At 45.1% G+C, this 27,941-nt stretch overlaps 1 protein-coding gene across 1 annotated transcript in view; it reads left to right on the top strand.

Moving 5' to 3' along the window:
- Positions 1-27,941, top strand: part of LOC121289235 (procollagen galactosyltransferase 2-like) — a 208,902-nt gene that overhangs the window by 121,318 nt on the left and 59,643 nt on the right. The window contains exons 2-5 of the mRNA XM_041208464.1: positions 9,897-10,007; positions 12,998-13,115; positions 18,728-18,862; positions 23,878-24,082. Of these exons, the coding sequence (XP_041064398.1) occupies positions 9,897-10,007; positions 12,998-13,115; positions 18,728-18,862; positions 23,878-24,082 (569 nt within the window). The remainder of the gene's footprint in view (positions 1-9,896; positions 10,008-12,997; positions 13,116-18,727; positions 18,863-23,877; positions 24,083-27,941) is intronic.

The raw sequence follows: 27,941 nt of genomic DNA, 5'->3' as shown, positions 1-27,941 counted from the left end.
ATCAAATATTTGCACCCAGGGGTTTATTTAGTGAGCCTTCATTGCATTCCCTCTATGGCAAGTATACCTTTCCTTAACCAAAACTGCACACAATACTCCAGGTGCAGTCTCACCAAGTCTCTATATAATTGCAGCAAGACATCTTTACTTCTGTACTCAAAACCCCTCGTAATAAAGGCCAACATACCATTTACCTTCTTAATTGCTTGCTGTACCTGCATGTTAGTTCTTTCAGTGACCCATGAACAAGGACACCCAAGTTCAACATTTCCCAGCCTCTCACCATTTGAGACATCTATATTTCTGGTTTTCCTACCAAAATGGATAACCTCACATTTCTCCATATTGTACTCTATCTGACAATTTTTTGCCCACTCGCTGCCCTCTCCAAATCTCCTTGAACCATCTTTGCATCCTCCTCACAACTCACATTTCTACCTAGTTTTGCGCCATCTGCAAACTTGGAAATATTAAATTTAATCCCTAGTGCCTTGCTCCTCCTACTCTCTATGCAGAACCTCTTTCCTAATCTTGCCTATGTCGTTGGTACCTACATGGACTACGAACACTGGATCCTCCCCGCACCCACTGCAATTTCCTCTACAGCCCTGAGTAGATATCCGGAACCCTGGCATTGGGCAGGCAACAAAGCCTTCTGGACTCATGCTCTCGGCTGAACAGTATCTTTCCCCCTTAATAATGCAGCCTCCTATCACTACCACATTCCTCTTTGCTTCCCCCACTTGAATGGTATCCTTCGCCATGGTGCCATGGTCAATCAGCTCATCCACCTTGCAGAACTTCTCCCCATCCACATAGGTAGCAAGCACCTCGTACCTGTTGGACAAAGTCAGAGGCTGAGGCCCCTCCATTACTATATGCTGGTTCCCCTTACCCGCCTGACTGTCAGTCGCATCCTCCTGTCCCTGACCACTGACCAACTCTAAGGTTCTGCCTAACCTAAGGGGAGTACCTGCCTCTTGGAAGGAAGTGTCCGGGTAACTCTCTCCCTCCCCGATGCTCCGCAGTGTCTGCAAACCCAGACTCCAGCTCGGCAACTCAGAGCAGAAGTTGCCTAAGCTGCAGCCATTTTCTGTAGATATGGTTGTGCAGGATTGCAGTGCATTCCACACATTGCCAAATGCTGCAGTCACAGCACACCACCAGCCCTGCCATTTCTGTCCAACCTTATTTATTTAATTAATCAGTTAGTTAATAACTTACACAGATAAAGTAATAGAAAGTTGTGCTCGCCTAGCTTGGGGACAAAGGCGGAAACTCACCAACCACTGGAGGCTGAAAAAAGTGAAAAAAAAGGAGTACCTCTATCCCCCGTGCACCGAGTTCCCACCTGAGCCAAATTCCCAACCAAAAATTCAGGGAAATGTTCCTGAAGCCACCTGAACTGCAAGTTCCAAGCCTTCCAAGGCTCAGGTGTTCACATATTGGGCGACCCCATCATCTGGGTATAGAACATGAAGAGAGAAGTTAGATGCAATATTTTCAATATATTGCATGCATAATTCTCTTTTAATTGTGTTCTATGACTACCAAATACCCCCAATTTATACTGTGTGTGAAGCTCGCCATTATCACAATACATTGGCTCCAACAGCCTCTTACATTCTTTGATCTCAATGTAACTTCAGTGCTACCTTGAACCATAATTAGCATTGCTTTAATCTCATTGAGACTGCGGTATGAAAATATAGATAGTAATGGGTATCATTTAGTCTTTGTTGCTTTGAGATCTGCAAACAAGTTGAGCTTTGCTCTTGTGGCTCATCCTGTAATTATTTTCAGGGGCTCAAGCTGTTCACCTGCACTCAAGATCTGAAATATCAGTATGGTTTAGTCTTTGTACTGGAGCCTCTAAAGTTCTGACGGCTACAAATTTTGCATGGTTTCACAATATGCGTATTGTCACATGGCATAGTGGCGTTGAGTGGCCAGTTTGCTTATGTCAGGGATTTCTGCCCTACAAGCCAGGAATTCTCCACTACCAAGTCCACTTGGTAGCGGCTTTGGGGATTTGCTGTAGAACATGCAGTCGCTGCGTTCTAAACTTCTCCCTAAAGATTGAACTTCCCCTTTCACAGGGAAGCGTTGTGGTTTTAGGTAAGTGTGGAGTTTTACTTCATTTCTCTGGCTGGTCTTTGGGCCAAGGAGTGGGACAGAGAAACAGGTTCTGGCCTTGCCGTTTACTCCTGTGAGGACTCTTTAAAGCTCAGAGAGTTGAAGAGGTGAAGTGATGTGTAACTTTACAGGACAGTATGTTCACAGAGTAATGTCTGGCATTCCTGGTTGCTGACAAACATGTGACTCCTTCGGAATCAGTCCTTCGATCGAAGTGCAAAATGGAACCCTAAATCCCTTTGCAGGGAGAATAAAAATCAATAGCTGCAAAGTTTGTCCTTGTGATCATGGGCAGAATTTTCTGTGCCCACTGGCGCGGGTGTGTTTGGCGGCGTGAGCAGACAATATGACAAGAAGGCCAAAAATTGGTTTCACGGCGCTGTGAAACCAGTTTGCAATCATCTGCTCTGCCCGTCAGTGGCAGGACGCGTTTCCACCTTTGGACGTGGGGAACCTCATTGTAATACATGTGCATATCATTATAAGCCCAGCCCACCAGAATCGTTCCCCCCTACGCTGCATCATCCGAGCACACGCTGACGTGTTTCACAACTGAACATAAGCCACGTGCACCTGGTGAGCTGCACTTTGCTCAGGACTTCGAGGTTTGTTTGCCTAGCTTGCTTCGGGCAGCACTTGTAGTCATCAGCACCAGGCTTCGCAGACAGCACCACATTGCTTTCAGTGGGGGCTCACGGGCAGGTCTCTACCTACCAGACCAGCCATCGGCGGGGGTGGCTTTTCAATGGCTGCAGGGCTAGGGCTTGCTTGAGGAAGGGGGTGAAGTGGCCTCGGGCAAGGGGAGAGGCTGCAGGGCGGGGGCTGTACTGGGGAAGGGGGGTATCGCAGGGCGTGTGTGGGGGCACATGGTGATCTGTGCAAGTGGCCTCAAGATGGTGAGGGCTGAGGAGGCGGTCTCCAGAGGAGATGAGGCCAGATGGAGATGCGAGGGTGTGTGTCAGAGAGTGAGTGGTGATGTCCCTTGAGCTGGCAGTGAGATGCCTATGAATGTGTGATGGGCTTGTGAGTGAGTTGAGAGCGATGAGATGGTTTCCTTACCCTGGCGGCACAGATGAGATCATTCATCCTCTATCTCTATTGGATGACAGACCTCTTCTGTGCAGCATTGGCACTGATCACAACTGCCATCGCCTACCAAGCTGGAGTGGTAAAGTTGCTGCCCTTTCTGCGGTCAGAGCTGGGTGTAGAGGACATCATGGCGGGGCCTCCACGGCGTCCCAAAAACCCTTGAGGAGCGCATCACGAAACCGGAGGGCTGCAGTCTTCTTGCCTTTTGGGGCCATGTCTTCTTTGTAGCAACCCTGGGCTGGAAGCGCTGAGGGGTGAGCGCACGGCTGCACTTTAAATGTGGCGCCCGGCATAACGAAGCAGCAGCGTGGTGACGGCGTGGCGAGGGAATTGGAGCCCACCCTCCACCGAAGCGGCGTGTTTCCAGGGAACACATGATTAATGAGGCGGGATTGGGATGTTACGGCGTGAAAAGCCGCCATTGATGATTCCACCCCATGTGTTTGTAACTGGTTTTTGTATTTGACACGCCAAACCTGTGTGTCAAACAGTTTCTCCAACTGAACGAGTAAATACTCTGGTTCGCCTGGTGAGAATTCAATCCCTGGCCATTGTTAAATTAGCTGCTCCAATAGTGCAACAATAGATGATTGTATCTCAGTGCAAGCCAGTACAGTCCTGAGAGGACATGGGAAGAATTGTAAATTTTAATTTGGCACTTCCACCAATTACTGCTTTTATTTCCAGCGTTTGCAGTTTTCTTTCTATCGGTACAGTTGAACATTTAGAAAGCGACAGCGTAAGCCAAGTTAATGTTTCAAGTTACCACGCTCACAGGAGGCATGATACTTACTGGCCTGGATTTTGCAGTCAGCAGTGAAGGAGTGGCACTTACCATGCACTATGCTGATAGCTGCCCGCAGATCTTTTTGTGTGCTTTTGGGCAGACTTGTTACCATTGGGCATATAATCTAGCAGAGCGCCTCCTACAGGTTATCTCTGGCGTGAGCAGGACAAACAAAAGGGATGCTTTTCAACCAATCAGATTAAAGAATTCTCTGAGACACACAGACTCCAAATCCAGAAGTATGAACCAGCAATTATAGATTAGGATTTAAATTATGTACCAAAAGAGAACTAAAAAATGGGAAAAGAAAGGTTGGGATGAAAAGAGGGATATACTGAGTATTCTCACCTTCAGTGTCATCATTTTTTCTTTGTGCCTCGGACACCAAGGGAAAAAATGATTCAAACTTACGCTATTCCTTTCATCCCAGCAATACCCCTACAGACCCAATACTCCAGTGAAGAGATAGCACTATTTTCACACCAAGGCTAGAGTTGGTTCAGTTGCAAAGAGGTTTCTTTTCCACTAGGCTTCCGAACATTCACTAAATGTCCTTCCACGATTAGTATCTCCCTTGAGCTATCCAGAAAACTCACTCTAAATTCATTATTACTTTAACTTTTGAGCAATACATATGAGTTCCTTAAACTCAATTCCTCAGCAGTCTGGCATCATTTCCTGCTAGAAAGTCTTAGGTCTTTTCTGTCTTCACTCTGTGGTACATACATACATACCAACTGAACTAAAATCTGCCCCTCTGTCTCTCCCTGCGTCCCTGTGGGTCCCTCTCGCTCTGATCCCCTGTTGCTAAGCAACAGCACAGTTTTTTTTCCACTTGTGTTTGTTTTAACTTCCCTAAACCACTAACGCCTTTGTGACCTCTTCAGGTCAAGCATCATAAAACCTCATTAAAAATGCATGTTTACAAAAAGGGCCTGAGACTTGCCAGCTCCATCTCAAAAAAACAACCTCTAAAATGATACCAAACCCAGGTTCCACCTTTTTAAACACACAAATAAAAAAAGGATAAATTAAACTTAAAGCTATAGTTTGCTCCTAACCCCACAAATACTTACTTAAAATTATATCTGGTTCCTAACAATTCAAAAATGTTTAATCGGTTGTGAGGTGCTTTGGAACAAGGCACTATACAATTGCAGGTTATGCATCTTTCTTCTGAATTCCCTGTTGGATTTATTAGTGACTATTTTATAGTTATGGCCCCTAATTCTGGTCTCCCCACATGTGGAAACGTCTTCTCTGTGACCAGGATTTTCCAGCCCCGTCACGGACAAGACCAGCCAGAAGTCCATTGATTTGTGGTGGGACCGGAAGATCATGGCAGTGGGCGGGTGTGGAAAATCCGGCCAAACGTCTTCCCTATCAAACCCCTTTATAATGTTTAAAGTCCTTTATCAGGTTGCCCCTCAGTTTCAGCTGAGGATTACCCAGTGAGCAACTCTAACCTCTGAACTTAACCCTATGCAGGGAGCAATGAACTCCTATAAAAGGTCCTGAAACCTGGTTGTTAACAATTGTTAACTCTATATATCATGAAGAGATTGAAGGGATATTAATGTCTATAATGTTATTGGAAATTATTTTTAAATTGGAATTGTAGTTGGGTCTGTGTCTATGTGTGCGTCCATGTGGGTGTCTGTAGGTGTCATAACTGGATTAAAGTCAGCTAGTCTGGGTGCTTTGATGTATAGTAGTTTTGAGATGTTAATTAGATAAAGGAAATGAGTAGAAGGTAAAGTGTAAATTTGCATTTGTTGAATAAACCATTAAAAGGAATGGGTAAAATCTTGCACCTAGCTGGGAGACACCAGTGTGTTTATATTACGAATAAAATTGATGGAATGAAAGGATTATTGTTAGGAGAGGTAAATTTTAAAAACCTGGTAATACACTGGAACATTTACATTCAGAGGGGAAGCTAGGTATAAACAGAAAGGAGTTTGTGTGTGTCAGTCAGAGGAATTTAAGATCTAACCAGCCTGTAAGCCAACAACTGTGTCCACAAAGGGACCATATTGCAAGGAACCTCATTTTGAATTCATAAGATCCAATGTGCTTTGACTGGTGTCTGTTTAAAGTCTATGGGTTATTGTTGCCTTGGTGAAGATTTACCTGGGAGTGATTAATTTGGGGATTTGTTTAAAAGTTATTATGATAGTAATTTGTAGACATGTGTATGTGTTTAAATTTGTTGTTAAATTAATAAATGTTTAATTTAGTTTTACATAAAAAAACCTCTTCAGGTTTAGTGGTATTATTGCAGAATTCAAAGCTGCATCTCAAACATACCAATTGAAAATATAAGTTATGACAATTGTTCATGTTTCCCTCTGGGATTTAAACAACTCAGTCTTTACCAACTGCTGTCTTATAATACTTCATTGAGAATGAGTTGGCTCCCTCCCTCCTCAAAATAAAACAAATTCCAGGGGCAAAAAAACAATAAAGTTATTCTTATAACAGCCGTATCATAATATGGTGCCACACAGGAGACTGGGTAACAGCACCCAATTGACAATCTGAAGGAGTGGGTATAAAATAAACTGCAGGACATTTGTCAACAAATTACCGTCACTCTGACTGTCACTCTTACTGTCATTACTGACTCAAACAGATACTGAAGAGGCTGAAATTTCAATACATCTGATAAATTATCAAGTAACGGTGGTTAGTAAATAATGAATTTACTAACGTTTACAACAGTGGTTTAATTTATTTTAGAAATGATTTTCTGGCTGGTTCTATAACAATGCCAATATGTTAGAGAACCATATCACTATTATTTGTGAATTTCTTCAAATTCTTTTTTCCTGGCCAGCTAAAGTTGCTGGGGTTGATTCTGAGAGTCCTGCCCCACTTAATATGAACAGGGTGGCAAGGCCCTAAAAATAGAATGGGAAATCTTACTGCCCCATTAACACAGTGACCCAAGCAGCTGCAGTTTTGGAAGAGATCTACCTCTGGGTGTTCACAGTCCTGATTCAGGCGATAGGCATCTTATAATATGGAAACTGAGGTGCTATGATGTGAATAGGATTCTGACTGCCATTTCAGTAAGAGCTATCGGAGCTGCCACTATGTCCAATCAGCTCTATGAATGATGGAACAGAAGAGTCCCTCGAAAGATAAACCTTGAATTATTTGTGAATACTGGAGGGGCAGAAGTACCCCTGTGGAGCCCATGAAATATGGTGGCCATTGCTACCCCAGACCACCCCTCTCTGCAATTGCAGCCTCCCCCTGCTGTGATTTACATTCCCAAAGGTAAGTGGCAGCTCCTGTCCCATTTCCAGGAATCAGTCCAGCGAGCTGCCTCAGTTTGACTGTTGGGCACCCTGCAGCTCACTCTTGAATTAGAGTGGAGCCTCAAAATCACAGGAAACTCACAAACTCACTCCGCTGGTACAACTCCCAATGTGTAGCAGACCTTTCTGCGCTTTGTGCTCCTGCTACCATGTGTGAGCCAGGGTAGTGAGCATCAACAGGCAACGTGTCCCCTGGGGCATCACTGCAGAGCCTGATCCTGGCCTTAAGCAGGATTCACTGGTGCACTTTGAGACTGGGTTCACCGGATAGTGATCAGAATTGGGACCACGGGCTGCTTTCCTTTCCCTGGCCCAGTGTTGTTGATGTCAATTCCAGCTCCCCTATTGCCATCCTGGTTGAGGTCAGCTAACTTAATAGAGAGCTAGTATCAGGAAGCCGTCAGATCGATGCAAAACCTCACCTGATTCACTCATATCTTTCTGGGAAGAAAGTCTGCCATCTTCACCCAGTCTGGCCTATATGTGACACCAGTTCCCACACCAATGTGGTTGACTCTTAACCACAATCCTGCAAGCCACGGCAACTAGCAATGGGCAATAACACCCCTGTTCAAGAAGGGAGGGAGACAAAAAGCAGGAAACTATCGGCCAGCCAGCCTAACGTCTGTCATTGGGAAAATGCTAGAGTCCATTATTAAGGAAGAAATAGCAGGATATTTAGAAAAGCTTAATTCAATCAAACAGAGTCAACATGGTTTTGAGAAAGGGAAATCATGTTTGACAAATTTGCTATGTTCTTTGAGGATATAAAAAGCACAGTTGATAAAGGGGAACCAGTAGATGTATTGTATTTGGATTTCCAAAAAGCATTCGATAAGATGCCACATAAAAGGCTATTGCACAAGATAGGAGCTCACGGCACTGGGGGTAATGTATTAGCATAGATTGAGGATTGGTCAACACACAGAAGACAGAGAGTTGGAATTAATGGGTCTTTTTCAGGTTGGAAAGACATAACTAGTGGAGTGCCACAAGAATCAGTCCTAGGACCTCAGTTATTTACTCTCTATATTAATGACTTGGAGGAGGGGGCAGAGTGCAATGTATCCAAATTTGTGATGATACAAAAATAGGTGGGAAGGCATGTTTTGATGAGGAGATAAGGAATCTGCAAGGGGTTATAGATAGGTTGAGTGAGTGGGCAAAAACTTGGCAGGTGGAATTTAATGTAGGAAAGTGTGAGGTAATGCACTTTGGTAGGAAGACTCAAAAGGGAGACTATTATTTAAATAGAGAGAGACTCCAAAAAAGTGCATCACAGAGGGATCTGGGCGTTCTTGTGCATGAAACATAAAAAGTTACATGCAGGTGCAGCAATTAATTAAGAAAGCAATTGAAATTTTGGCTTGTACTGCTAGGGGGTTGGGGTTTAAAAATAAGGAAGTCTTCTTACAACTGTGCAGAGTGTTAGTGAGGCCCCACCTGGAGTACTGTGCACAGTTTTGGTCCCATATTTAAGAAAGGATATACTGGAATTGGAGGCAGTTCAAAAGAGATTCACTGGGCTGACTCCTGGGATGAAGGGGTTGACTTATTAAGAACGGCTAAACAGGTTAGGCCTTTACTCATTAGAGTTTAGAAGAATGGGGGGTGATCTTATTGAAATAGACAAGATTCTGAGGGGGCTTGACAGGGTAGATGTTGAGAAGATGTTTCCACTGGTGGGGGAATCTCAAACTAGGGGACATAGTTACAGAATAAGGGGATGCTCATTTAAAACTGATATGTGAAGGAATTTCTTCTCTCAGAGGGTAGTGAATGTCTGGAATTCTCTACCCCAGAGACTTGTGGAGGTTAGATCACTGAAAGTATTTAAAGAGGCGGTAGATAGATTTTTGAAATATCGGGGAGTTGAGGGCTATGAGGAGCTGGCACAAAAGAGGAATTGAGGCCTGGGGCAGATCAGCCATGATCTTATTGAATGGTGGGGCAGGCTTGAGGAGCCGAATGGCCTACTCCTGCTCCTATTTCTTATGTTCTTATAAATGCCGGCCTTGCCAGGAATACTCATGTCCTGAGAATGAAAAATAGTGCTTGGTTAAAATCTTACAGTGCAGAAGGAGGCCATTCAGTCCACTGTCTGTGCTGGTTCTCTGAAAGAGCTATTGAAATAGCCCCATTCCTTCCACAGAGAGTTCGGGAATTTCTCTGCTTATTTTAAGTGATGTAGGAATAATTTGAGGAAATGTCAATATTTCTCTTCTATCTGAACAATTCCTTTGGCAACAGATCATCAATTCAATAGCCGTCAGCATGAGGCATTAGAGGACAAGAAACCTGTGAGAATAAACTGTTAATTAAAATGGGGCTGATGATAGTATCTGTCAAGGTGATATTTTAAATTACTCTCTTCCCTAAACAACAGTCCAACGCCAAGCTGATTTGTAAACTGTCCGCCTTTAGTTTACTGCTGACAGGAAAGCAACACATTTTTGCATTTAAAGTAAGATCAAGTTGTTTACTAATCTACTGATTTTAAGTGCTAATTCAATTCAGCTTTGTTTATCAATGATGATTTTATCTGCATCTTTCCACAGGGTTGCTACAGACCACAACATTGACAACACAACAGCAATACTGCGGGAATGGTTAAAGAATGTTCAGAAAGCTTACCACTACGTGGAGTGGAGGCCGCTGGATCATCCCAAGTGAGTAGCCTCGTTTGCACAGCCATCTCAGTTCATTCTCATCTGCTCATTCGGATCTTTGAAGACATTTTAGATGGCTTCCAAATATTTTCACAGTAACTTTGTTCAACGAAGCATTGGTGCAATTGATGTAGGAAAATGCACCCTGAAAATAGAATTAGAGCAACTAAAGCAGCACTGCCTCATCCAATAAAGTGTGGGGGGAGCCTTATTTTAACACATTAAGATCGATTAAATCAGCACTGTGCCAGAAACATGCAGCGTTGTCATCACATTACAATCACATTTCCTCTTCAAATATTGATCAGGAATCTTCTTTTTATTTAAGGGGGAGTACCTTTCAGCTGTACTGTGCCAGACACCAATGTATCCTCTGAATTTTTTTTCTGGAGTACACAGAACAATTTGCTTTAGTGCATAGCCTCTTTAAATTTGGTTGCATGACCATGAATGCCTGGTAATTTAAAGGGGCCAACTTTTGCACAGTTGCTACATGGCCGCACAGCTCACAGGGAACATTCCCAGACGTGGGTGCCACCGACCTGCGAAATGTCACTTGTTGAGGCGTGAGTAATGCTCGATTCACTTCTAAATCTAAACTATCTGTATTTGCATGCCAAAGATAAACACAAGGGAGGGGTTGGCGCACCCTTTATTCAGAATCAATGGTAAGTGGCCAAACCCAACAATCTCCAGCAAGGGTCAGCAGAAAAGGCCAAGATAAGTATTTTTATTTAAGTTTTCTGTGGAATCTTTGTGGGCCAGAGGAGCTGGGCCTCTGCCAAATGCTGATCAGGTGATAGAGCAACCAGGCCCAGCATGCAGGCAATTCTAGGCTGTCTCTTGAGTTAAGCAGGGCCTTGAAAACTGCATTAAAAGGATGTGTTAGAAGTAGGAAATGATAACAGTTTCTCTCACATGGGCACCATTAGAATTTACTTACAGGTGTTATGTCATTTACAATATTGGCTGGCTAAATTTTCGATGCTCATTGCCTCCCTATAGTTAGCGTCGAACTCCACTTCCACGACAGTGATTCATCATGACAAGCACTGTTCCTCTGAATCCTCCATTACGTGAAGACCTTTCTTGCCTGAATTGTATTAGACCGTCAAGATTCTGGAACAATGGTTGTCAAGCAACAGGAAAATGTCAGGGGGCAAACAGCTCGCGACCTGTTCAAACGTTTGGAGCTCAGTTCGTTTTAGAAGAGTAGCCGAGTTCAAAATCGCTGATGGGGTGAATTTTACGCTCCTCCAGCCGGCGTGTTTCTAGCAGGGGTGGGGGAAGGCGGAGCATGTAAAATATGACAGTTAACAAGCCCACCACCTTCCTGCCCACCATGACCCATTTTCCTTAATTCGGTGGGTGGGTAAGGCGCCCACTAGCCCACCTGCCCTTAGGCCTATCGAGGCCCTTAACTACCCAGTTAAAGGGCAACTCACTCCTCATTCAGCCTCCACTGTCATAATAAGCTGGGCTATGGAAGGCAGGCGAGAATGGGCAGCCCCCTTTCTCACCACCTGAGGTAAAAGGAAGGGCCGGAATATCTCCTTTGGGGTTGTGCCCTGTGCACATTGGTGGCATCCACACTGCACCCTGCCAAAAGGTGATGGCCTCCTCTTTAACTCTCTACCTAAGCCTCCAAAACTTGAGGCTAACCCCTTCTGCCCCTCCCTCGGATGCCAATCCCTCACTGCTCAAAAATCTCAGACTTACCTCAGTCCAGCATCCATCATGTCCTCTTCCTGGGCCTGCTTGCAGTCCCAGTAGTGCCCACTACTGAGTTCTGGCACTGCTGAGACAGCAAGAGCTGCCAGCCTGGGGAATAAATTAAAGAAAACTAACCATTGGCATCAAACTGTTTGCACATTTCTGTGCAGTATTACTTACCACTGATGTTCTTTATAATGTTTAGATCAACATAGCTTAAAGAGGGTGAATAGGCATGACGCTGACTGAACGAATGCCCCATTTATCCAGAACAGAAGTTCTGTTTATTGCTGAAAAAAGAGACATGTTGTTGAAGCTTTTCATCTTGCACTATTCAGGATAGATGCAAGAATACCAAATTTCAAAGGCAGCCAACAGCTCAGGTATTGACACAGTGGACACAGCCAATAGCAATCAGTCAGCAACTAAACTTAGCAGAGTCGACGATCATTTTAAATAGCATTGGTCAGGGGCCCTCCTGCTGAACACATGTTCAACTGTGTGTGTTTGAGAGAGGGCATCAGCCCAAGAGGCAAGTTTAAAAATGAGAATGCTGGCATCAAATCAGCACCACACACTGACTGAAGCTTGATTTACCTAGTCTGCATACTTCTGGCACATGCTTCCATTTGTCTCACCAAAACAGCACCCGGCAAATGAGTGTACTTGGCACTCACCTGTTTGGCACCAAAATAGCAAATGTGGTCACGAAACTACACGTGCTTTGAGCCAGATTTAGTGATCAGTGTGAGCTAGTAGCAGATTGATGGGGAAGACAGTACAATAAGGAGCATGAATGAGTAGCATGCACAATCTACTGGAGCCCCTTTAAAAACAAGAGACATCCTGCAAGTTTCAGTCACTTCAAGCAGGAAGCTATAACCTCCGCACAGCTTACCAAGTGTCATTCATTGGCAGTGACGAGCTTTCATTTTGGCTTAAAAATATGGGAGTGAATTTAAGGGCGGTGGCGTATTGTAGCAGCACTTGGTTTTACCGGAATGCTTCCTAAGAGTTCTTAATAAGTTTCTTTAATGACAGGTTGCCTTGGTTCAGGAGCTCACCTTCTCCTTTGTGAGGGAGGAGGATTAATTCAACATCAGCAGTAGTGAATCCATCCCCCATTATACAGCCCACCTTGTCATTAACACACCTCTGCCAAAGTTGACGTTCAGCAGCCCCTGCGTCAAAACATCAGCACAAGCTCTGTTATTGTGTCCTGCCAAGATGGCTTTTGATGTTCCCACTGACCCAACAGACTTTGTTTGGTTCCCCAGGCACTATTCTGATGAAATAGGACCAAAACACTGGAGCAATTCCAGGTTCTCACATGTGATGAAACTCAGGCAAACAGCACTGAAAACAGCGAGGGAAAAGTGGGCTGACTACATACTGGTGAGTAACGTTTCAGGTTGCAGTCTCTCTCAAAGCAATCAGCAGCCTTGTTAGCCAATTATTAATTGGGATGGCTAAAAATACTTTCCCACTCAATGGCTTACCATCTCCATTGTTGGATGGAAAATATGAAAAACCTTTCCGTAGATTCTCGATTTACTACCACATTTGTGAGATCTTTCAAATGAATTTGACCACATCAGGTGGGATTAGTACCGAGGCAGTCAGACACCAAGTTGGAAGCATAATTCTGAAAAGTATTGGGAACAAAATAAATATTGTAGTATACAGGTTTTTAATTTCCTGTACAAACTGCAGGCCGATATTGCAATTCATCAATATCTGTTGATAGGGTGAGTTGAAGGAGGATGGGAGGAGCATAAAGACTAGTATAGACCTATTGGGCCAGATGGCTTATTTCCATGCTGTAAATTCTATGTAATTCTATGCAATTTTTTTCAGCCTGTCTGAAGTTCTGTTGTGCTAGTAAGTCGTCTCAAAAAGGTTATCATTAGGAGACATATGAAAGAAAGCTATGTTGAAAAGCTGGGTAAATGTAGTAGAGTTTTAGTCATATGTAATAAATTAAAAACAATGAGCGGAATTGTCCCAGATTTGCACTAAGGGCGGTACCCGGCGGGATAAAGAACGTTTTACCTGCCGGCCCCAATGGCGACGTTTCATGCCATATTGTCCCAATCCTGCCTCCTTAATCATGCATTCCCGGGAAACACACCAAGTCGCTGGCAGGGCGGCCACTCATTCACCCACCCCACCATCACCTGAGGCCTTTTGTAAACTAGGCACCACATTTAAAGGTCGCCCCTGTGATGAGCTAGCCCTCTTCAAGGGATAGGAAGCTGTTGCAAAGTCATGGCTGCCAAAGGGAGGAAACATGCTGCCCCCAGATTTGGTGAAGCCTCCCTCAAGCACCTACTGGATACAGTGGAGGCCCGCCGTGAAGTTCTCTGCCCCTGCTCTGAGCAAAGGCCAGCAAGCAAGATCACCAATCCAGCAAGCGAACTGGTGGCAGCGGTGATCAGCACCAACGCCCTGCAAAAGAGGACAGCCACCCAGCGCAGGAAGAGAATGAATTCTCCCATCCATTCATCCAGGGTAAGTCATTCTTCTTATCATTCTCAACTCACACACATCCACAGGGATCTCACACCTCAAGGGACAACACCACTAACTCTCACACACACCTTCACATCTCCATCAGACTCATATCCTCTGGAGCTCGTGTCCTCATCCCGTCCATGGCTCCGCTCACCACACAAACATTCCATGTAGTACCATGCATCCTGCTCACACTCTCTCCACCTGTTTTCATGCAGGAGAAGCTGGCTCACAACAGCAGGGAGAGGCCCCAGACCGGGGGTGGAGTGGCCCACATTAGGCCCCTCACCCACTATAAGGTGCGTGCCATTGTGCTGACTGGTGAGGATGTGGACCCTGCCTGTGGTGACGGTGAGGTCAGCAGCGAACACCCACATGAGGATCTTGCACCGCATCAGCTCTGTCAACACAACTGTGAGTGCTCTCTCTCCTGCTTTGACTCACTGCCATACACTAATTGTCTTTATTTTGGCTCACAGGGAGCACATTGACACCCTCAGTCGCTCAGCTCCATTCAGGTCCTCAACTCCAGCCAAGAGGACACCTCCTCCATTGAAGAGCTGGAAATAAGCAGCCTGGGAGACCCGTCACAGCGCTTACCCACACCCTCCACCAGCACAGAGACACACACCTCAGTGGGACACAGATCTAGAGCAGGCTCAATCTGGTGGTCACCGCACAGACTTGTGCCGGCAGCAGGTTGAGACAGGCTCAGCTGAGCGCCCCAGCACTTGGAGGGCTGCTGGGGAAGAGGTATCTGTGGGGTACGAGTCAGGTGACAAGCCTCTGGATTCGGCCTTCCAACTCATCGTGGTGAGTCAGCAGAAGGCAGGGGAACATTACACAGAGCTGTTGAACAGAGTGGCACGTGAGTCAGAGTAGTGCTTCCATCTGCTCTATGATGGTGGTGCCCATATGTGCAAGTATGGAGGTCTCCATGAAGAGGATGACGGATGCCATGGAGAGCCTGGTCCAGCAGAACACGGAGATGCGTGTGGACCTGGACTCCATTGTGGCAGCCAGGGGTGAGTTCCTACAGTGACAATGTGAGAGGGAAACAGGGCACCTCGATATCCCTCCAGGTGCCCCTTCCCCTCAAGGGGTCAGGCCGGGGCCCTTGGGCACCCAAAGGGAGGCGGAGCAGCAGCTGGACACCCCTGGGTTATCCACTTAGGAATCTCAAAGGCTGTCCTCTCCCTCCGAGTCCCCTTTGCCTACAACCCCCTCAACCTCGTCCTCTGTCTGCAGAGGGAGCAACAGGACCACTGGAGGACAGCCAAAGCAAGCCGGGGCCCTCAAGTCATCAGAGGCAACAGGGCCGACCATTACACAGGCCAAGTCCGCCCCTCCTGCGGGTGGAGCACCTGGAGGGAGTGTTAGGCTGAGAAAAGTTAAGAATTTCTGATCACAAGTGGTTGCACGGGTGAACACCTTTTGTCACTTTATAATCTGAAAATATATTCACTTTCACCGAGTAATGTGTAATGGTGTCTTTCTGCTTCATTGACAAGCTTTGCGAGTGCTCGCCCTGCAACCCCACCCCGCAACTGAATGTTCAACTGCACGCAGCCAGACCATGGGTGATCCTTGAAGGGGAAGTTTGTGTGTGGCAGGGCCTTTCAGAGCCTCATACAAACAGTCTCACACACATCCATTACACTCATCACAATGATCTGAGCACTCTCATTGCTGCCCACTGCGGTTCACTTTCAGTTGTCCATCTGAGCTGACCTGCATCTCCAGCCACTGATCACACTCCCATGCAACACCTGTTCCCACCCAACATGAGGCTCTTTTCACTTTCGAGTTCAGAAGCATGGTGGTAGCTATGTTTGTTTTCAGCTTCCCTGTTCTCTGCACCCCCACCACCCACCACCACCCCCCCACACCCCACCTCCCCAGTCACCCTAGTGCCTTTCCCCATCACTGTCAAATGCCCTAGAATCACCTTCCACCTCCCCACTGTCACCTACCAACCTGAAACCTTTTCCTTTGGGGACGTCCAGGTGAATGTACATGTTCCCTGCCTTCCCGAGAATCCTACCCCCATCCGCATTGACCTCCCTGGCTTCCGACTTCCCAACCCCAGGGAAGTCTGTCTCCGAGTTCCTACCAACCACCCTCGCTGTCCCTTCTACCATCACCCTCCCACCCTGCCAGCTCACTCTGCTCTCTCTCTCATTCTCACCATTCCCTCCTACCATGCTCACCCTCGTTTCACTCCCCAGGAGGCAGTCATTGACTCCACAGACCCCTCACTAGCATGTTCACCTGGACATCATCCCACTTACTCCTTCCTCTACCCTTACTCCTTCCTCCACTCTTACTCTACCCTCCACCCCTACTCCTTCCTCCCCCTGAACTCCTTCCTCCCCTGGACTCCTTCCTCCCCATAGACTCCTTCCCCCCTCCAAACTCATTCCCATACACATTCCTTCCCCACTTACACCTATATCCCCCAGTTGCCGCATTCTCCCCAGTTACACCCTCCTCCCACCATACTCCCTACCCACCTCTCCCAACCACACACGCCCTGGCACCATTGTTCCCCCTCTCCCAACCTCACCCCCCACTGACACTATCATCCTCCCTCTCAAAACCGCAACCCCCACCCCGGTACACCTTCCACTCCCAATCAAACCTACACCTTCATCTCCACCGCCTCGATGATCATCCAGAACAGACCATGGCCAAGACACTGATGTCCCAAAGCAGACCCTCAACGGTAACCTTCCACCTTCCGTAATCTGCTTTATGGCAGAGCCATGTCCATATAAGTCCATGCAGCATGCGATGGGTGTTCCTCCAGGGTCCCATTGCTGTAGACCTTCAGCATCTTCTGCCCCCCCCCCCCCCCCCCCCCCCGCCCGATGTCCGCGATGTGAGCAAGGCCCTGACACTAGGCCCTGATTTGTCAAGGTGAGTTCTGCACCGGTGTGTTTTCCCACCGACGTGGACGGTAACTTTGATGTGGGCGATGATTTCGGCGAGCGGGGCTTCTAATGAAAATGAAGCTCCCGCTGTGCGACGCAGGGAACATGACCCGCCATTGACTGGGTGGAGCGGACAGTCGCAAACTGGTTTCGCGCAATTTTCGGCCTTCCCGCCCATATTGCCCACTCACACCCGCCATGACGCCCGACGCCAATGGGCACAGAAAACTCCGCCCAATGTGCCTTACATCAGCGCTGATGGGGAGATTACAGCAAAACCCTTCTCCGCCTAATATTCACCAAGTTCAAATTTCCCGGGTCGCAGCATTCTCATTGACAGAAACATGCCTGAGGTTAGCAGCTTGGCCAAGGGAGAGGCCCACCCCAGAGTGGCTATGGCCTCTACATTGCTTTCCAAGTCAGTCTGAACATTGTACAGATGGCGATTATGGGCTCCTATACAGGTAGCCCCAAACTCTTCAGGCTGCTCGGCACGCTGAAAGTGCTTCAGCAACAACCAGGGCCATTTTGTTCCACCACCTTCCAAAACAGTTAAGCACATTGCAACACTGCTGCACTCCCTCCCCATGCCCCCATTCCCTCGACACTCCCCCATTCATTCTCCACTGCCCTATTCTCTCCTCACACCCCCATTCCCTCAACACTCCCCCATTCATTCCCCATTGCCCCCTTCCCTCCCCACACACCCATTCCCTCGACACACCCCCATTCGTTCCCCATTGCCCCATTCCCTCCCCGCACACCCATTCCCTCCCCCACCCCCGCCATGGTGGCTGGAATCAGCTACTTCAGCTGAGAGCAGCGAGGATTGACAGCCCCCCAGAATTGGTCTGGACCCCCCAGGAAGTCGAAGTTACTCTCCTGAGCATCTCTTACAGCAACTTTAGCAAATAGTCTTTCGGGCTTTAAAAAGACTATTGGTGATTTTTGACTTTCTTACAATCTGGGGCCGAGGGTGGGGGTGGCTTAGATGTGGGAGGGTCCTGTGATGATACCGTCATCTAGTGTTTACTAAATCACTGTGTTTGCCTGATATGTATGGTTCTGTGCCACGCTGAGCATTAACTCTCAGCCTCCATTTTTTCACGATCTTGGACAAATTAAATTTCTCTCACAGTGCCCGAAGTTTTAAGGTCAGTATTTCTAAAGAAGGTACGCCTGGCAAGTTGGAATGGTTATTTGAAATAAAATTGCAATGCTGCAAAACAGTTTATGTATTCAGGACATTGTACTTAATCACAGATCTTTACTCAAAGCTAAATTGGATTTTTTTTTCTCCAGTTCCTGTTGTGTGGAATGGGTTAGGTCAGACTATGAAAGACGGGATTTTCCGGCCCCGACACTGGCGGGAGAGATGGGAAAACTTGGAGAGCAGGTGTGAGGGCTGGAAAATCCCGCTCTTAAAAGTTTTATGCATCTAGATCAGAGGGAACTAATCATTTTCATATGGGGAAAAACTAACACCATTGAGCAGCACAAGGTAGTTTTCCTTTAATTGTAAGTGACTGGATGTTGTTCCTCATCTTGTTTTTCTTCCAGTTTGTAGATACAGACAACGTTCTAACAAATGAGCAGACACTGAATTTGATGATAGCTGAAAACTTGACTGTGTCTGCACCCATGCTGGACTCTCACACCTTGTACTCAAATTTCTGGTGTGGCATGACACCTCAGGTGAGTTGTTTTAAAAACAGCCTTCCGAAACCAGTTATCAGCAGGAGAAGTTGTCGATTTTAACAATTTGCAACCAAAAGTCAATAAAGCACAAGGTAGTGTTTTTATTCCCCGGTGTCCCCTCCCCACCCCCCACCCTATTAAATACAGTTCTGCTTCATGAGGTTCAGCACCTGGGAACCATGACAATATTGCTATTTGAGGCTATTTCCAGTACTCAACATGAAAGTCAATCTAATGACAATCCCCACCCTTCCTATGAGCTGAAACTCAGTCTTGAGTGTTAAAAATCTGGATTGGCATTGTCACCGAGCGAGCAGTATATCTTCTGCCATTACAGCAAGCACTGAAAATATTATAGTCTGCGAACCATTTACTTTAATGCTTTCGACAGAAGACATCATGCATACAATCCATGATTTATTCACTAAAAAAAACCCCATTCCATCAGCGCAAGATTAAAGCAGCAAATTACCAGGAAATAGAGATTAATTCTCGTTATTAACTTAAAAGGGTGCTTCTTTAATCAAATTAACATTTTGAGATAGAAACAAAAAATGCTGGAAATACTTAGGTCAGGCAACATCTGTGGAGAGAGGAGCAGAGGGTGGGATTTTCTGGCCCCAGCACCAGCGTGCATTGTCATGGGTGGGATAGGAAAATTTGGAGAGCTGTTGACTTTTAATAGCTCTCCATATTTTCCCGTCCCATCCACGACAATGCCCGTCGGCGTCAGGACTGGAAAATTCCATCCTATGTTAATCGATGATCCCCCGTCAGAACTCGAGAATTTTTTCATCTGAGTGCAGGCCTTTGCACTCAGTGTCCTGTGTCAGCATTGTGACTGGTACAGGTAATGGACCTGTGAGACCAACCAAAGCACTAGAGAGATCTTTCCACATTTATCCCTAGATTTGGGTGCCTTCCGGCTACAGAAGTGGTGAGAAACATTCAGAATGATGACCCAGTGGCAGGGTTGGTTTGTCAATCATGTTAAATCCTACACTTGGTTTCACTAAGAGAATCTAAGGGCATCATAAGTCCTTCACAGCACATTCAGGTTGAACTATTAAAGTTGTTCCTCAGCAGGTTAGTCACTTCACTGTTGGCTCATACACACACAGCATTTTGTAATCTTTTATTATTCTAAGTTGCTGATGAACAAGAACAGTTGACATGTCACAACAATTGCTATTCCTCTTTAATCACATGTTCCAGAAAAACCTTTCTCTGTGAGGTTAGACTTGTGAAAAACAAGAGACGTATAATTTATAATGTGCATGGCAATCATTCAACATTTCCCAGTCAGCATTTTGGGGCAGTATTGATCAGTCTACATTTATCGATGAAAATCAGCAGCAATCCCAGCTCCACCTTTCAATGGGGTAGCTTGTTCCCACCCTCAGCAGCAGTCCTGGTTAATACTTCCTGATGGAATGGATTGAAAGCTGCTGGGTGGCAATTTCTGCAATATCTTCCATTTTGCAAATGGTAAAATGTTGAATATACCTACAGCTTAATTGTGGTGATCTCAGCCCAGACCAGTAACTTCTTTTTGACAAAAGAAATCTGAAATCCCAATTATTTATAGAAAGAATGAAGCCACAGACTCCACGGTTTGAAACAAAAGGACTTTTACTATACAGGGGTCAAACAAAGTAATCCACCCCTACTGTTAAGCCCAGAATTAACATAAATTAAACATGAATTAACAGGAAAGCTACAGTTGAATATAAATTATTAATTGCAGATTAAATGGCAGATTAAGATGGATCTTGCAAACAGTTCGGCAGTCAACTCAACATATACATCATCAATCTCAGTCGCAAAGTCCTTCAAACTCTGTCTTCCTCACAGAATTTCAGTTCCTCGTCTTCTAGGACTTAGCTTGATCCCTTGCTGACACCAGCACACAACCTGCCTCAGTTCCACTGTCTTCACCAAAAATGGCACGCACCTGCAGAGCCTCCTCAGCTCTACCATTTAAGATGGAGATGAGGAGAAATTTTTTTTTCTCTCAAAGGGTCGTTAGTATTTTCTGGAATTTTCTTCCCCAGAGAGCAGTGGAGGCTGGGTCATTGAATTTATTCAAGGCAGAGTTAGACAGAATTTTGATAGACAAGGGAGTCAAAGGTTATGGGGGGTTGACTGGAAAGTGGAGTTGAGGCCACAATCAGATCAGCCATGATCTTATTGAATGGCGGAGCAGGCTCGAAGGACTAAATGGCCTACTCCTGCTCCTAAATCCTATGTCCTATGTTCTTACATTCAGTTTCAGACTGCCCAGAAGTTTTGGTTTCTGACCTCAGTTTCAGGTTTAGTTTCCTTGGAAACTGGAAAGGCCACTTTCCTTTCTTAGTTTCCCTTTGCAGTTAAGGTCTGTTTCAAAAAATACAAGCTTTGAAACTACAGATTCCCACTCACATAATGTATGACACAATCACCACCACTACCCTGTGCTATTACATAACATAGGCCTAAATTCAAGACTAGTTTAGGTGTCATATGTTGCACAATTTACAAGGAGTATGTGTGATATAATTGCATGCATGTCACGATACGTTTTTACTTTAGCTTTAACACTCACACTACCCTAGCCTATAACCCTTACATAGCCATATGAAACCAATGTTAGAACCATAGAAAAGTTACGGCACAGAAAGAGGCCATTCAGCTGAAAATACTAGCCACCCATTCCAATCCTACCTTCCAGCATCTGGTCTGTAGCCTTGCAGGTTACAGCACTTCAGATGCCAATGCAAGTACCTTTTAAGTAAGTTGAGGGTTTCTGCCTCACCCACCAATCCAGGGTGAATTACAGACCCCTACCACACGCAGGGAGAAAAAGATTTTCGTAATATCCCCTCTAATCCTTCTAACAATCACCTTAAATCTGTGCCCCTTTGTAATTGACCTCTCCTCTATAGGAAACAGATCTTTCCACCCTCACGTCTTCTCCTCCCTCCCAGAAACATGATAGGGTCCCCCTTGTCCTCACATATCACCCCACCAGCCTCTGCATTCAAAGGATCATCCTCCGCCATTTCCGCCAAATCCAGCATGATGCCACCACCAAACATATCTTCCCTTTACCCCCCCGGCGACATTCCGTAGGGATCGTTCCCTCTGGGACACCCTGGTCCACTCCTCCATCACCCCTTACTCCTCAAATTCTACCTATGGCACCTCCCCATGCCCACGCAAAAGATGCAACACCTGCCCCTTCACTTCCTCTCTCCTCACCGTCCAAGGGCCAAAACACTCCTTTCAAGTAAAGCAGCATTTCACTTGCATTTCCCCCAACTTAGTCTACTGCATTCGTTGCTCCCGATGTGGTCACCTCTACATTGGAGAGACCAAACATAAACTGGGCGACCGCTTTGCAGAACACCTGCGGTCTGTCCGCAAGAAAGACCCAACCCTCCCTGTTGCTTGCCATTTTAACACTCCACCCTGCTCTCTTGCCCACATGTCTGTCCTTGGCTTGCTGCATTGTTCCAGTGAAGCTCAACGCAAACTGGAGGAACAGCACCTCATCTTCCGACTAGGCACTTTACAGCCTTCCGGACTGAATATTGAATTCAACAACTTTAGATCTTGAACTCTCTCCTCCATCTCCAACCCCTTTCCATTTCTTCCCCTTTCCTTTTGTTTTTTCCAATAATTTATAGAGATTTTTCTTTTCCCACCTATTTCCATTACTTTTAATTCTTGTATGCCCTGCTAGTCTTTCCACCCCACCCTCACTAGAGCTGTACCTTGAGTGCCCTGCCATCCATTCTTGATTAGCACATTCGTTTAGATAATATCACCACCTTCAACACCTCTTTGTTCCTTTGTCTGTGACATCTTTTAGTTATCTGCTCCTATCACTGCTTGCTTGTCCCTACAACCACACCATCCCCCACCAATTCTCCCCCCCCCCCCCCCCCCCCCCCCCCCCCGCCGCCCACCACCACCTTAAACCAGCTTATATTTCACCCCTCTTCTAATATTCACTCAGTTCTGTTGAAGGGTCATGAGGACTCGAAACGTCAACTCTTTTCTTCTCCGCCGATGCTGCCAGACCTGCTGAGTTTTTCCAGGTAATTCTGTTTTTGTTTTCTTTCCTGTCTACTCTCTCTAGAGCCATCATAATCTTCTATACTTCAATCAGCCTCCCCTGTTCTAAGAAAACAGCCCCAGCCTACACAATCTTTCTTCCTAGCTGCAATGTTCAAGCCCTGGCAACATTGATATAAATCTCCTCTGTACTCTCTCCAGAGTAATTATGCCCTTCCTGTAATGTGGTGACCAAAACTGTACAAAAAACTCCAGCTGTGGCTGAACCAGTGTTTTATACAGTTCCAGCATTACATCCTGCTTTTGTATTTTATACCTCGTCCAATAAAGGGAAGCATTCCATATGCCTTCTTTACCAACTGATCTACCTGTCCTGCCACCTTCATGCACTCCAAGATCTCTTACTTCCCTTACTCCTCTCAATAGCCTCCCGTTCATTGAGTATTCCCTTGCTTTGCTTACCCTCCCAAAAAGCATTACTTCTCACTTCCCCAGATTGAATTTAATTTGCAACTTTTCCGCCCACTCAACCAAATCATTGATAACATCCTGGAGTCCACAGCTATCCTCTTCACTATCAACTACATGGCAGACTTTTGCGTCATCTGCAAATTTCCCAATCACGCCTCCCACATTTAAGTCCAAATAATAAATATATATCGCAAACAGCAAGGGCCCCAACACTAAGCCCTATGGAATGCCACTGGAAACCGCTTTCCATTGTAAAAACATCCATCAACCATTAACCTTTGTTTCCTGTCGCTGAGCCCTGTCATTAATCCCCAAAGGCTAAGGTATACCAAGCTTTGCACTGGGCTCACTCCATTCTCATGCCAGTATGAAATTATTAGTGAAGGGGTTACAATGACACCCTTATACCCACCATAGCAATCATTTTATTCCTTATTTCTTTGCTTAATCAGAGATCAGTTTTGTGTTCTATTTTCACCCAGGGATACTACAGAAGGACACCTGATTACATTCCAATCCGGGAGTGGAAGCGTACGGGTTGTTATCCCGTCCCTATGGTGCACTCAACGTTCCTCATTGACCTGCGTAGGGAAGCTACGAGAAACCTGGCGTTCTATCCTCCTCACCCAGACTACACCTGGGCATTCGATGACATCATCGTCTTTGCATTTTCCTGCAAAGTGGCCGGTAATTGTTAACGTCTAGTCACTCCTAAGCTTTAAGATAAAGGGTCCTTACAAACAGTAAATGTCACAAATGTTGAACACAAGAGCTGCTCTAAATATTTAACATGGAGCATACTCCCTCGCACATTTATTGTTCCATCAATAAACTGCTTCATTAGTGGAAAATGAACGTGTAGAAATCCTACAATTGCCAATTTGTTTTCCCAGATGATGATCACAAAATACTAATTTTACTTTGTGGCTTGTGGTTCTCTTTGTGTCCTGTTTAACCGACAGATATCTTGCTGTGTCCAGACTAAATAGCTGTGTTAATGTGTAAGTTGCATGACATGCAACTTCAATTTTCATTTCGCCAGTAATAATTAAAATAACAAGCTTCTGGAGGAATAAACACAAGCAGAGATTGTTTGGAAAATCCATATTTCTTTGGTTCCTCTTTCTCTTTCCACCGACTCTTCTGAGGGTACAGACTGTTTGTGAGGTACTGCTCCAGGACCCCCAGCTGGAGAAGTAGCCATTCTTTCAGTGCAAGCTTGTGCACTATTAGAATCTGGAGACATCATTGCTGAACCTGTTGTTGCCTTTACCTGTTTCACACAAGTGTGCATTCCCCAGGTGAGGTCACCGAATAGTGCTAAGAAGCAGGAACATGGCTTTTCAACAGGTGACAGACCTCATCATGTCTGTTTCCCATTGGAAGGTTAGGTTAGCAATATTCCCACTGTCTGATAGGATAGGTAAAGATGATCCCCGTTGTCTGATTTTCTATATCTTTAACCCAGGATTGTCAAATTTAATTACAGAGTAACAATTACCTTCTGACTTAAGATGAAAAGAAAGTCTTGCATTTATATAGTGCTTTTCAAACCCTTAGAATGCCCCAAAGTACATTTCAGCACCTCCTAAACCCATGACCTCCACAAGTGCAGTAAGTACATGGAAACGCCAAATCACATGCTACTCTGACTTGGATGTACGGCTGGGATTTTCCGGTTCCGCCCACCAGGGGAATCAGAAATTCCGGCTCAAAGCCAATGGACCTTTGGCTTTTTCCATCCCACCTGCGACGATTCCTGCTGTAGGCAGAAACAGAAACTCCGGGCCTGCATCTCTGTTCCTTCACCATTGCTGGGTCAAAATCCTGGAACTTCCTATCCAACAACACTCTGACAATACCTTCCACCTCATGCATTCCAACTGTTTAATAAGAAGGCCAATTCTCAGCTTCTCAAGAACAACCAGGGATAGGCAATAACTATTGGCCTCGTCATTGAAGCCTATATCCCAAATGAAATTTTAAAGATAGCAATGGATATTAGGACCAGGCTCAGCTATGACCTGGTGGTGACTGGATGGTCTGCAGGCTTTCGGCTGTGAGAGTTCACATATGAAGAATGCAGAGCCAAGCTTTTATTTGTGGACTGCTTGGTCCTGGTGCAACAGCTGAAAGTCTAACCATGTGTCCGCACTCGTACAATGATTGGATGACTTTTTAGAAAATGCCTCCTCTACTCCATCAGCTTTTGCTCCGTGCCTTACCAGAATACATAATATAAAGCTGGTCTCCTACAATTTGCAGGACCAGCAGCTTTTACCTTCTACCACACGATTAATAAATCTTTAGTTAGTTAAACAAGCAGACGGCACCAGGAAGAGGTGAACAAGGAAGAAGCAAGGAATGCTGTTTGATCATTCCTCTGCCTGCTAAAAAGTTGACCAGACACCAGCTGAGCTGTTAATTTTAGAAATCTTCAGAAAACTCTTAACTGGAAGTGTGCGGAAATTGAAAGTCGGCAATGTTATTAAACCAACTAGCAGCTGATTAAAGCAGATTAATGGAACAAGAGGAAATTCCAACATCATGCATAATTTATGTATGGATAAATCTTACAGAGAATGTTAATTATTATCCTGCAAAAGTGCTTATTTGGATCATGCTAAAGAGAAGATAAAGCTCACCGAGAGATTAGTTACCATCTCATTTCGATTCAGATGTTAATGCTACCTCCCAATGTTCTAAAAATAACAACTTGTTATCAATGGTCTGGTGTCTTTCAAACATCGTGAAGCACAGTGTACTTCACACATTGGAGAATTGCAAACAGTGGTGGGGTGTTACAGTTCACTCAGATAATCCAAGTGCTGTAGCAACAGCTACTATTGCATGCTTGTTGTAGTTTGGAGCTATGGATGGTGATGGCAGATGCTCCAACTTTCTTTCCATCACATGGCTCATCAGGATTCTCTCCCACTCTTACCACTCACCATTGCCGTACATTGGAAGGATTTGCAGGTTGATAATCAACCTGTCTAGCAGTGTTTTGAATGCACCTATTCCTTAACCATTAAGTCCGGGAGTGGGAGTTGAACCCAGAGCTTCCGGCTGAGGGACAGGGATGCTACCCACTGCACCACAAGACCTCCTTGGGTAAACAGTACAGTGTTGAATTCGTTCTATGTCTTTTGAAAATGATACTTATCAAATGATGGCAAAGACTCTACAGGAAAAGAGCTATACCACTCTACTGCTGCAAGACCAGGCTTGAAAGCTGCAACAATCATTTCCCTGGTGGCTTTCCCAATCTCCCCTCTGTAGCCTCCATGAAAGATTGATTGGATCCCTGGAAGGTTGATGTAGACTGCAGTTATAGTGGGACATCAGGGACCCCAGTCCAAGAAGATTCTCCCCTCATTTTAGGGTTCCCAACCCTCTCAGATTGTCCTGAGGTCACCAGGAATTAAAGATTAATCTCCAGGACACAGCTACAATAAAACTAGGGGAAAAAAATGAAAGTTTTTTTTTCATTTTCTTTAAACGTTTCTGTTTATGATTATAATAATATTGGAGAAGATTGTCTGATAAATCATTTGGAGGCAGGATGACCCATGATGAAGACTCTTGGAATACGTTCAAGACTGGACAACCAGTGACTAACACAATAATTCTAACAAAATTACTGGAATTTTATGAACATAGAAAAATCAATGAATGGATTAGAGCATGAAATTTTCATGACATAACTTAATTTTTTAGAAAATATTTAATAAAGTTCTTCATGAATGTGATGGTTAAACTGAGATGACAGGAGATCAAAGTTGAAGTTCTAAATTGGACTATTAATTGGTTCTAAATCAAGAAGTTTTACCTTCTTGCTAATTGTATTAGATCTACTTAAGTCCTTGTAACCACCAAGTCCCTCTGGGATAAGTGGTGAAATTCTCACCATTCATTATATTCGCCATGACCTTGGTGAAGGTGCTGCTGGTAGAAGGTTTACGTTTGCACCATTTTTCCGGCATTTACCATGGATTTTCCACCATCTGGTAAACCACTGCAGACATTTAACCTTTTAATGTTTACCACTGTTATGAGTTGGCAGATGATGTGTGCCAGGTGGACCAAATCCACGAGGGAAACTTGGTTGCGCTATCGCAAGAGTTTTTCAATTTTATTTATTACAAGATGTGTGCACTGAATTCAGAAGTAATGAGTCCACCATGGCCTTTCCAGAATTAAAAAATTAAGTTAAAATATTCATTAACAAAATATAAAATATTTCAAGCATATGCATAAGATTACAATTGCTACTATAATAACTCCTAAAATTCCCAATTAACCTGACCCCCAGTTACACCTCCTTTAAGGCTATGGTCCAAAATAGATTTTAGATTTAAAACAAACTCAGCAAGTTAACACAATATCCTGGACAGTGGAACTCCAAATGGCTTTTCTCCCAACTTCAGTTTTGTTATATAACAGACTTAAGCACAAATGTTGGAGGTTTCATTAAGACTATTTCACACACTCCTGTTAGATCCTACATGGCCTTCTCACACAGAGCCTTTCATTCTCCATTATA

The sequence above is a fragment of the Carcharodon carcharias genome, chromosome 16 (genome assembly GCF_017639515.1).
Source record: "Carcharodon carcharias isolate sCarCar2 chromosome 16, sCarCar2.pri, whole genome shotgun sequence".
Taxonomy (NCBI): domain Eukaryota; kingdom Metazoa; phylum Chordata; class Chondrichthyes; order Lamniformes; family Lamnidae; genus Carcharodon; species Carcharodon carcharias.
Note: the sequence above shows the minus strand (reverse complement) of the source record. Positions and strands in the feature narration are given on the sequence as shown.